General features: G+C 37.5%; 1 protein-coding gene across 1 annotated transcript in view; it reads left to right on the top strand.

Annotated features, from left to right (window-relative positions):
• Positions 1-1,261: 1,261 nt before the first annotated feature.
• The window catches only part of Arih1 (ariadne RBR E3 ubiquitin protein ligase 1), a gene marked incomplete at its 5' end in the record, with an annotated part of 54,676 nt that continues 43,199 nt past the window's right edge, over positions 1,262-12,738 (top strand). The window contains 1 exon segment of the mRNA XM_013518906.1: positions 1,262-1,329. Coding sequence (XP_013374360.1) covers positions 1,262-1,329 — 68 coding nt within the window.

Below are 12,738 nucleotides of genomic sequence, written 5' to 3'. Positions count from 1 at the left end.
GGGGCAATTAATTATGCTTGGTCAGCATTCTTGGAATCTACAGCTGGATCTTCAGTGTCTGTAGTGGGAGCTGACAGCTAAGCTTTGCATCCCCACGGGAAAGCACCCCTCAGTTGCTCTCTTTCACTGCTAGTGAATCTCCAGTGCCCCTTTCCCCTCCTGGGGTGGGCCACGCCCATGCTCCAGGCAGTGGCCATTTTCCAAAATCCTCTTCCCTCTGCACACATTCTACCCTTCTCCCTCCTCCCTTTTCCTCCCTCCTCCGATTCTTGACCACTACCCCAGTTCCCAAGACCTTTTTGCCTTCACTTGTCCACTTTTTTTTTGGATGGTGGTGGGTGCTGGGGATCAAACTTGAGGACTTGAGATGTGCTGGGAAAGTGCTCTGTCACTGAGCTTCATTCCTAACTCTGGAGATCTTTTTTGTATATGTGCTGTGGAAGCGAGCACATCTAGAGATCCTTTTTGGTGTGGTAAAATTAATTGTGAAATATAAATGAAACAGATCCAAGTTTGAGTTCCACTTCTAACACTGTAATTCACACAAGTATCTTTGAGTCAGGATTTGCTACTCTTTTAGGTCCCATTGCCTTGTTAGTTAAAATTCTGTGCCCAAATAGTAAGATCACTAGTTTTATGGGAAATGGGGATATTTGTGACAGCACTGAGTGATAGGGAAGTATATTCTGGATTTATTTCTTAGTATTAGCTTTTCCTTCTACAAATGAAATAGCAATCTAAGATGCGTACAAACTGCATGTTATTACATAGCACAGGTTGCTGTGTCATTTTTAAATTTTCTTTAAATGTCTATGAAGTATCTGTAATTTAAATGCAGCTTGAACTCTTTGGAACTGTTTGCTTCATAAAGTCTTAGAAATTTTTATTGATTACATTTAGTGCACTGATGTGCCAGTGTGATTTTTTTTTTTTAATTCTAAATTAATTCTAATTTTAATTCTAAAAAATTAATTTGTTAGTACCTGGTTTATTACAGGAATTTTTAAATTTTTACAGTAATTTGTCATTTAATTTCTTTTTGGATTATTTTGAATCCAATAGAAAGCTGACATTAATGTGACAAACTTTTTAAATAGTTTTGATCTTATAAATTTTTGTGTATTCTTGGGGTATAAAGAAACGTTTTGGGAAGGAAATTTGGATAGGTTATTATGGAAACTTAAATTCTGCCTAGAAGCTCATTAAATTAAATGTCGGTGAAATACAATTACTTTATGGTAACTCTTTTCCTCTCTTTTAGAACCCAGCAACCATCACAAGAATACTCCTTAGCCACTTTAATTGGGATAAAGAGAAGCTAATGGAAAGGTGAGAAACTATATTGTTAGAGTAAAGCTTATTGAACCGAATGTATACAAAGCAAGTAAGGGATGTATGTGATTGTGTGTGTGAATAACCCAGTATGATAAGTAATAACTGCTTTAATTTTCGTATTCTTCATCTGTAAACTTTGTAATAAACTTGGTGTTAGGGAATCCAGGCTTAATGTTCATTTTAATTTAAAGGGGAAAGTCAGCGCTGTGCCTCAATTTCGTGTACATTTGCACACCAAGAACTAAACTCAGGTTAAAAAGCAAGTAGATACAGTCTTAGAGAATACAAGTAAGATTGTTCTTTAATTACTTATATGCCTTTAAATGTATTTTAGGTATATATATCAGTAAAAACAAAATTGAGAGCATTTAATGGTTTCCTAGGCACCAAACAAGCAATTGGGGCTGGTTTCAGGGCTGGGTTCTATTTTGTTTTGATAATTCACATGTTGTCTCTATGAAAACCTTTCTAGTTTTGAAGGAGAAAATATTGATGATACTGGAGATTGATATTTATGCTGTCCTTACGTAGCAACCTTATTCCACTAGCAATCTTAATTATAATAAAAAAATTAAAACTGATTATTAGGAACTGAGAACCCAGACTTATTTGTGAGGAATAAATGGAAAATACTGTGTATTTGATGTTAAAGTTCAGAGATTGCTTTATGAAACATATTAAATAATGCCAAGAGTATTAACTCATTTCATACACATTGTACCCCTGATAAAATTTAACAGTAATAGTAATAACCATGAATCATTGAATATTCTGTATTAGGTGGTATTTGACTTTATCCCCTGACAGTTTTATGGGACTAGAAAATATTATCTTCATTTAATTGATAGGAAAGCTAAAATCTACAGCAGGAGGGTCTCCACGAGTTTCAGGCCACACCTGGGCTACATAGTGAGCTCAAAGTCAGTCTGAAGTATATAGCAAGGCACTGTCTCAAGCTGAACATGGGGGTGCACATCTATAATCCCAGCACTCTGGAGGAACCCTGCCAGTTTGAGGCCATGTTGGGCTACAAAGTGAGTTTAAGACCAGCCTGAGTTGCAGAGTGAGACACTGTCTCAAAATAAACAGCGCCCCCCCCCAAAAGAAAAAAAAACTACAACCACAACAAATAAAAAACTAAAACTTGGATCTTAAATTACTTATCTCAGTTGTAAAACATGGAGGTAACAAATGGGTTTATTAGACTCTAGGAGTTTATATCTTAAATGTATACCATACATAGCTTTCCCAAGATTCATAAAGGATAAAATGTACCTTGATGAGTATGATTTTTTTTTTAATGGATATTTTTCTGAAGTTAATAGTGTTTCTTTTTGTTTGTTTGTTTGTTTTCTGGTACCAGGAATCGAACTCATGACCTCGCGCTTGCCAGGCAGGTGCTATGCCGCTGAGCTAAATCCCCAGCCCCATTAATAGTGTTTCTTAATTTTGATGTCATTTACTTTTTAAAAATTTCATTCACTTTAAACTTTATTTACTCTAACATACTAGGAAAAAGAACTTTGATTGTTTACATTTGAAACTCCTCTAATAAACTAGACAGACTTAGAATTTCTCTAATATAAACGTATTTATCCAAAAATTCTGATTTTTATTCTGTAACATGGTTGAAACCTTTCTCAATTAAATATTGTACTTAAATGGGATAAATATGAGTTTAAAAAGCAGGCCTCTGGGAAACTCCAGTGGCAGTTTTTGTTTTTATGTATTGTGAAGATAAACTATCAGATGCCTAAAGATTTATAATTGACTCTTTACATAATGACTTTAAAAATCATTACACAGCTGGATGTGGGGGTACACGCCCGTAAGTCCAGCACTCAGGAGGCTGAGGCAGAAGGATCACTGTAAGTTCGAGGCCAGCCTGGGCTACAGAGTGAGTTCAAGGCCAGCCTGAATTGCATAGTAAGACCCTATCTCAAAAAGACAGACCAAAATAAAAATGTTATGCAGTGCTGATGGTGTAGTTAAGTGGTAGAACACTTGCTTAGTGCACACAAGGTCTTACTTAGGTTTGATACCCTGCACCATACTGTCTTTCCTCCTCATCAATGTACAGTATCTTTTTTTTTCCCCCTCATTTTCACACTATATATCCATGTTTATAGCAGCATAATTCATAATAGCTATATCTCGAAAGGGGCCTCTATGCCCATCAGCAGATGAGTGGATATATATACTGATTGCATACAGTGGAGTACTACTGTGCCATAAAGAGAGATAAGATTGAGTCATTTGTAGGAAAATGAATGTACCTTGGGACCATAATGTTAAGTGAAATAAATATACAAGCTTAAATATTGCATGGTTTCTTTTACATGAGAAACCCAAAGTACAAGTAGTATAAAGAACAAAATAAAGGATAGATATAAAGAAACAGGGGGATAGAACTTTGTGCAAATAGGAAAAGAGTATTAGTCAGTTTCTCTAGAGGGGAGAACAAGAGATACAAAGAGTGTTCCACAGTTATAACTGAGTACTGTATACCAGTTTTAACAACACTTAAAAAGCTAAAAACAGGAATTCACTGAAGTATCCCAAAGTAGAAAAAGAGTAAATCAGTAACCACAGGAAAATATAGTATATGTAGTAAACGTTCTTTTTTTGAGACAGTGTCTCACTGTGTAGTACAGACTGGCCTTGCGTTCTCAGCGATTCTCCTGCCTCAGAGTCCCCCAGTGCTGGGATTACAGATGTGCACCACTGTGCCTGGCAGTAAAAGGTTCTTTACCAAAAAGCACTAGATGATTTTTATCAGTTCATCTGCTGATGGGCATACAGGCTCCTTCCAAGATACAGCTATTACGAATTATGCTGCTATAAACATGTGGGGCATGCATGTATCCCTGTATGATGTGTATGTATCACAATATGCATGTATCACAATATGATGTCTTTAACTCTTTGGGGAGTATGGCTAGAAGGAGAATAGCTGGGTCGGAAATAGAATTTCTAGTTTCAATCTCATAAACCTCCAAGGACTTGCCAGTATCTATTGAAAATTATATAAGAATATAGAAAAAGATAGGTAGTGAATAATTATTGCATGTTAGTCAAATATGGATGATCTACTTCCAAAATTTGACAGAAGTAGCATGAGAAAACCATTTTATTATAAACGTAGCTGTTAAATACTTAAATGAAATAATTTGATTGAGTGGTGTGATAGTGTTTCTCCTAGGAATAGAAGAGATCATCATTGGAGGAAAATTTTCATCTGTACCATAATAAATACCAGTTGTGCACTTAATAAAATTGTGGCCAGGCATTGTGGTGCACACTTGTAATCTCAGCACTCTGGAGGCTGAGACAGGAGGATCGTTGCGAGTAGCCCAGCCTGGCCTACAAAGTGAGCTCAAAGCCAGCCTGAACTGCATAGGGAGCCCCTGTCTCAGAAAGATTAATTAATTAATTAATTAATTAAAAATTGTGTGCTTAGGTCTGTTTTGTAAGAATAAATTCTTAACAGAACAAAAAGTAATTTCTCTTTGCTACATGGTAGCAAATAAACTCTACAGCAAAATTATACTTAACTTTGAAACATTAGAAGCACACCTTGGTTAGATCAGACGAGGATCACTTGAGCTCAGGAGTTCAAAGCCACCCTGGGTAAAATGGCAAACCCCAACAAGAATAAATGACTGGCAACACCACTTGAATGTATTGCATATTGTGGTAAATAAAATCTGATGAATCAGTGGAGTATTAGTCAGTTTCTCATTGCTGGGACAAAATTCACAACACCTGAAACTTAAAGTTTATTTTAGCTAACGTTTTTCAGAAGATTTAATGAATGGTTGGCTGGCATTAAAACAGAAGCACCATGGCAGAGAGCAATAGCAGAGGAACGGTACTCACCCCCTGCAGCCAGGAAGCAGTGGGAGGAGCCCGGCGGAAAATACTCCTTTCCATGTTGCATCCCCGGCAACCTCCCTCTGCCTCCAAAGCCCCACCTCCTAGTTGCACATTCAGTGCTGTCATGCAGGGGTCATTTTACATCTAAACCAGGACAAGTGGCGTAAAGATGAGAAAGGAAGACATTTACATGCACATGATATAATTGTCTGTCTAGGGAACCCTAGAGGGTAAGTTCGTAAACCTTTAAAATGATTGCCTAATTCACCTGTGAACTAAAAAGAAGACAAAAGAGTGCCTAGGCCCCTCTGCACTCCTCCCTCCCTCAGTATCACCAGAAAATGAACAGAATGTGGAATGCAAGTAGAATTAGTGTTAGTGACACTCTTCTTTTCCAGTCTTCAAGGTTGGATGGGCTCAGTGGGACAGGCCTATAATCCTATGGGCTCAGTGGGACAGGCTGAGACTGGAGAATGGTGAATTGGGATGGCAAAGTTCTGAAAAATCTGTCCTTGGTCTTTCTGGCTTTTCTCTGTATTTCTATATTATTATTTCTAATACTGTGCTTTAGAAATATAAAATTTTTGTTTTATTTTGCTTTGTTTTGTGGGTACTGGGAATTAAACTCAGGACCTTGTGCCAAGCAGGTGCTGTGCCACTGAGCTATAATCCCCAGCCCCAGATATACAGAATTTTTAAGGTAGTCACCATGTTCATTTTTGTGCTGCCTCAGCTTTACAAATATGTTTCTTTTAACCCAGGGCTCTTGTGGGCATCGGTATAAGCTGTTGAGCTGCTTAGCTGTAGGCAGTGTCTTTGGAGTTGTACTCTCACTTGCCCTGTCCTGACTTGTCTTCCTTACTTTTTCCTAATTGTCCCTCAAAGCCTATGCTAAGATTCTAAGATAGTGTTTACCTTCTAAGGTATTAATCACTACCTTCATAGTATCGATGCATATTTGCTTTAATATTTGCTTTAATATTTCATTACTTCAGTTGAGTTTCTTTGCACAGAAACTATCCTACCTTGCATTCCTACACTTAACACAATTCTCAGTAATTAAAAAGAGCCATTCTAGGTTTTCTTTTCTACAGTAGAATTTTATTGAAATTGTGACAAGAATGTGCCTCAGATTTTAACAAGATTAAGAAACAGAACATCACAAATGAAGCTCCTTTAGAGTTGATACCAAGTTAAAAAGAAGTCTTCATTTCTTACAGGTCTATTTCGATACATTTTTAAACTTAAGTCATTTTAGTTGGTATTCTATAAAGTGTTAATGAATTAAATGGCATGTGTAGGGTGAAGGGGAATAATACATAATCAGAGATTCTGAAGAATGAGTTAGTCTTTCCTGCAGTATGTTGCAAATAGCGTTATGTTTTCAATTATAAAGCATAATTAATACTCATTTAATGAGCAGGTACTAAAGTTAGCTCTTATATGTGATGATAGCATGGAATTTTCTTACCTATGTTAGGAATAATATGCCATTTCGTAAGTAATTTTAAGGATGTGAAAGTGAATCTAAATTTACAATAGTGGACTTTTTTTTTCTGGCTAACTATTTGTTTCTTTGGTTGGTTGTTTTTGGGTTTTTTGAGACAGTCTTACTTTATAGTGCAGGCACTTTATAGTGCAGCCTGGCCTTGAACTCACGGCCATTCTCCTTCTCGGACTCCCAAGTGCTGGGATTACAGGCGTGTGCCACCATGCCTGGCTTGTTTAAGTAATTTAGATAGTATTAGGGAGTAGGGTATGGAAACAGCCACATATCTTATCACATTACAGTATACTGGCAATGAAGAGGTACACAGTACCGCTGTATCATGTGGTTTCTGCATGAATGTTTCTTCAGCGTGGGGGGAACATAGAGAAGGCTGTTTCTGGCTTGAGGGGGAGACTTATTGAGAGGGTGGCATTTCACTGTTCAAGGAAGGGTGGGGAGGGGTATGAGAACTTGGTATTTCAAGTTTCAGTGAGAACCAAGTTGGGAGAAAGTTTAAGGAACAGTAATGAGAGTTAGTGACCAGAACAGAAGGGGAAATGGTTGGAAATGTTTAATAGTAGCTACATTATGGATGCCCTTGAATTCTAAGTAAATTGATTGAGGTGTTTTTCGTATTTATTGGGAAGTCCTTGAAGGTTGTGGAAGCTGTTTTAATAATCCTTTGCTCATTTAACATTGTTGCTTATGTATATGTTTTCTAAAAGTGGAAAGAAGTAGGCTACTGTAGCCAAGAGGGAGTTAAAACGACAATTCTTAGAAGGGATGTTAGTGTCATGGATCTTTTTTTTTTTTTTGGTTTTTCTCCGGTACCGGGAACCGAACTCACGACCTTGCGCTTGCCAGGCAGGCGCTTTTTCCGCTGAGCTAAATCCCCAGCCCCTGTCATGGATCTTTTTCATTGCTTTGTCAGAACAGTAATTAAGGTATAGAATAATTGTGACTTTTGTAGCATTTTATGATTGAAGTCTGATACAGTACTCTTTGTGAGGGTTTTTTGTTGGTATTTAGAAGAATCTGGGTATATGTGTTTGTATATGGAAATGTATAATGCATTTTTGTGTTTACATGTGTGCTTTTTTATGTTGGGTCCTTCTCAAGTTTTTATAGCAGCAGATGACTTACAGATATGCAATGGGAGTGTTAAAGACAGGTATAGCTAGGGGTTGTGGCACACACCTGTAATCCCAGGACTCAGGAGGCTGAGGCTGGAGGATCACTGTGAATTCAAGGCCAGCCTGAACTGCATAGTGAAACCCTGTGTCAAAAAGACAAAAATAGTAAATAAAAAAATGTATAAAGTCCTCCTACATCATCAAAGTGACTTAGTATTTCTTGCTTTTCTCATTCTGGTCTGAGAAAAAGTACTTTTAACAGTGGCTTTTAGGGTATAAGCTTATAATGGCAAAACGGAATGTTCAGATGGTAGTGACGCCTAGTCCCTCGGAACCCAGAAATGCTATCCCTCAGTGGTGTTCCCTGCAGCGCTGGCTTCCTCTTCACAATCTGATCTGGAGAGTTTTTAGACTGTAGCTCTTCCTGCCTAGAAATTTGCTTCACATTACTTGATACGTTTCTTTGTAGCAGTCAAGTGTAATGAAAAATTAAGCTGTGTGTTCTGGAAAGTTGTCTGAGTAAGTGCTAATTTTGTTAATTCTAGTTCTATAGACATACTGAATAAATGGAAAGCACTCTATTAGAGAGACAGTTACAATACTGAAAGTCATCAAAGTCTAGTACTTTTTTAAAATTGATAAATAAAAACTTTATATATGATCTGTCTAGAAAAATCCAGCTCATGGCACTAGAAAGTTCCCTGCGTGTGCCCTGTCCCCCTTAAGGAAAGGTTGGGCAGAAGGAGAAGCCATACTGCCGTTGTTTTTGTTTTCCTCAATGTGATTTCCACAAAAGGGTGGGCAAGGTTGCCAGAATGGAGAAAAACAGTATCTTAGGATAAACTTTGCAGCCGTTTTCCAAAGCCAGTGAAGCAGAAAAAAGTACATTATTTGTTCCCTGATTAAGCCTGCAGCCTGAGATGCAGTGATTCACATTTAGCCCGGTCCCTTTTCATTTTGGCCTGATTTTCACGAAGAATGTACATAAGCTGGACGTGGTGGCGCATGCCTGTTATCCCAGCACTCAGGAGGCTGAGCCAGGAGGATTGCTTGACTGAGACCAGCCTGAATTACATAGTAAGATTTCCCCATCTCAAAACAGTGCCCTCCCACACACACAAAAACGACTGTACATAAAAGCCAGTGAACTGAAGGAACTTTCTGACAGTGCCCAGGAAGACGGTGTATGGAGTCACAAATCTAGCCATATTCTTGGGCATTGTAGTCTTAAATAAAATGACTATAGTTAGAAAAAAACAGCTTCTTTGTACTTGGAGATGAGCAATCAAAGACGAACTGATAAAATAATGTGAAAAGAAAGCTGACAAAACTAAGGAAAAAAAGTGAAGGCACAAGGAGTTCTCTTTTTTTTTTTGTTTTTCTTTTGTTTGTTTATTTGTTTTTCCGGTACTGGGAATCGAACTCACGACCTTGCACTTGCCAGGCAGGCCCTGTGCCACTGAGCTAAATCCCCAGCCCTACAAGCAGTTCTCTTACAGAACTTGAAACCATGTTGGCAGCCGCAAGAAATAGCATGGCAAATTGTTTTCTACAAGACAGGAAAAGGACAATGAAGGAATTAGCAAATGATGAACAAATTATCAGACTGGTTGTATGTCGAGTAGATTCCTAAAGTGTCCATCTGTCTGTTTGTCTATCCTTTTATCCTGTCTTTTTTTTTTTTTTTTTTTTTTTTAAAAGGAGGGAAACATTAAGTACCTTTGCTTCATCTCCACTACCCCTTTTTGTGAATTTTGAGACCTGGCCTAATTTAAGTTCCTTAGGCTAGGCTCCAACTTGGAATCATTCTGCCTCGGCCTCCCAGCATGCTTGGCATGACAAGTGTGCCACCGTGCCTGGCTAAAGTGAAATAATACTGAATGCCATTTCATAAGAGATAGTTAAATGCTAAGGATAAACCTTACTAGAACAACTAAATATCCAGTAGAAAGAAAACACACCGTACATGCTAGAAGAAAATCCTTTGCATTAAAAATGAGTACTTAATTTGGCCACAGACTTCTTCAGTAACAAGTAACTAGAGAAATAGAACAATGTCTATATAAAGAATGAGGAGATTAAAGATGCCGGCAGTTTGAGTATTTGATTACATTTAAACATTAGAGCTATGTCTGTGTCAGTGGGAGCAATCAAATTTAGGAAACAAAAATGAGTTTTTAGCCTGGAGCATATCAATGTGGAGTACAGCCTGGCACCACAAAAACAAACAGAACATACCTAATATAAATATACAGTGCAATTATAATCAGCTGGGAAAAGCTCCAGGAAATTCCAGTCAAAACCATAGGGTTAAGTGGGTATATATAGGGACAAATAGTGCCCTATTTAAGGTTGATAAAATAAGTTCAGTGTACATAAGAAGTTGCTGGTGAACTTAAATTAGATTTCATTACCTGCTAAATAACTGATGTGAGTTGTAGGGTAGACGGGACATTACATTCAAATCAAAACAAAAGTTTAAAAAGTTACAGTTCTTTTAAGTGAAGCTTAATAAAAGAAAAAGGTTTCTAGGCCAACTCTGAGCAGATTCTTACCTTCCCACCATTTCCCTGAGCAGTATTTTAAAGCTCTTTGGTGACTTCTGATATGGATCAAAGAGCTGTAAGATGCCAGAGTGCCATATCATTAAGAAATACAACTGAATCGAAGGAATTGAAAGTAAAAGACCCTAAAATACCTGAGAATGTGGACTACTGAGAGAAAATAGGAACTAAGTAAATTGAAAAAGGTACTTTAGTCTTGGCTAGGAAGACTTCCTATACTTTTGTGATGGAAGTTTCCTCAGAGTGTTTTTTCAGCTGGATTTAACAAAATGATTTACACATGACATTAAAAAATAAATGCAGATGAATTAGCTATGAATATTCTGTAAAACAATGAGTCATAATGGGACCCCATCAAATATAAGAAACTCTCAGAAACTATGGGACTCTTCAGATAAGTTGACGAGTCTATGAATAAAGTTATTGAACACAAGAGACTTAGTGTATGGCACAGAGAATGTTTTATCATCAATGGGAAGAGCAGTCATTCGCTCTTTAAGGAGATATTGAGTGGACATAGTAAGATGCTTCTGAGGCTGTGAATACAGCTCAGTAGAAGGGTGTATACTGCTTATGTGTGAAGCGTGGCCTGGGTTCAGTCCCCAACACACACACGGAGCTTATAGACACTAGGGCTGCAGCAACAATAAAACAGGTCTTTGTCGTGTTTATTTTCTAGCAGGAAAAAAACCCCAAAAAACAAAATAGCCAGGTGTGGTGGTGGATGCCTGTAATCCCAGCACTTGAGAGGCTGAGGCAGGAGGATTGCAGTGAGTTCAAGGCCAGCCTGAACTACGTTGTGAGAGCCTGTCTCAAAAAACCAAAAAAAGGAGGGAACCCACAAAGTGTATAAATAAAGTAGTTACGAGAGTTAGTAACATGTAAATGCCGGAAAGCAGTAATGCAGAAGAACCTTCAGAGACTAGAGTATACCTTATAGTAGGTGCATTTGAGAAAGCAAAATCCAGAGGTAGGAAAAATGGTTCATACAGATTAACCACCCTCTGGTAAATAGTGAGCTACTTGGAATAAGTTGAAATGAAACCTTAATTTTATTCCTGATTCCACCAAATTGAATTCCAGTTAATCAGCAATTACAAAAACAATTTGAAGAAAAATCTAACCATTAATGAGTTTTTTTGAAAGAGTCTAGTAGTATAGAGGTTTTAATCTGAAATCTAGAAGTCACAGTTGGCTTGCTTGATAAATTTGCCTACGTAAAAATGAAAAGTAGCTTTTAAACACCATTACACCTGTTGAAAGGCTAGGAAATGGGAAAGATAGCAATCCTGGAAGCAAAGGGTTACACTTCTGTTTGCATCCTGAACTCTCAATGGGGAGTAAGATTTTCACAAAAGTATGCATTCATCTTTGCTAATTAATACAGCCTACATCAGGTACTGTCCCCATCAGTTGCACCAGGAGTTTCATCCATGGAACATCTGAGATCCCCCCAGTGTAAGGTTGGCAGAGTGTATTCAGTACATACTACAGTGAAATACTGTGCAAAATGAAAAATGGCGTGAATATATTTATTGACAAAGATGTGTATTGAATATTAGTGAAGACAGCAGGTTATGAATTTGTGATTATGGTGTGATTTATATGAAATTGTTCACATGTATATGTGTCTTTGCACAAAATGCAGGATAGAATGCTAATCAGAGTTTGAAGAGTCATTGTTTCCATGTAGTGACATTTTGTATAATAGAAGTTTCTCCTTGTGAGCATGAATATTTTTGTTAGATAAGGTGGTTGGGTAATTAACTTATAAATTGATATTGTTACTCTTATTTATTTATTCACTTATTACTTTTGTTTTTTGAGACAAGATCACTCTATGAGGTTTGGGTTGGTCTTGAATTCACTATGTAGCCCTAGGCTGGCCTCAGACTTGCCATGGTCTTCCTATTTCAGACTCCCGAGTGCTGGGATTACAGGCATGGACCACCATACCTGGTCTATTGGTTTCTTAAGAATGGATAAAATTTGTAGAAAAGCATTTAGCGTTTTGCAGTAATATATTTTGATTATCTGCATAGGGGACAACTTAATAAGAGCTTTGACACATACCCTCAACACCTTGATTAGTAATATTAAAAATCTTTTTGAGCTGTTTTCTTTCTTCCTTTCTCTTTCTTCTTTCTTCCTTTCTTTTTTTCTCTTTCTTTCTTCCTTTCCTTTCCTTTCCTTTCCTTTCCTTTCCTTTCCTTTCCTTTCCTTTCCTTTCCTTTCCTTTCCTTTCCTTTCCCCTTCCTTCCTTCCTTTTCTTTTTTCCTTTTGTGGTACTGGGGATTGAACCCAGGGCCTTTGCACTGAGCTATATCCAACCCATTTGCAA

The sequence above is a fragment of the Chinchilla lanigera genome, unplaced genomic scaffold (assembly GCF_000276665.1).
Source record: "Chinchilla lanigera isolate Chin_1 unplaced genomic scaffold, ChiLan1.0 scaffold00049, whole genome shotgun sequence".
Classification (NCBI taxonomy): Eukaryota; Metazoa; Chordata; class Mammalia; order Rodentia; family Chinchillidae; genus Chinchilla; species Chinchilla lanigera.
Note: the sequence above shows the minus strand (reverse complement) of the source record. Positions and strands in the feature narration are given on the sequence as shown.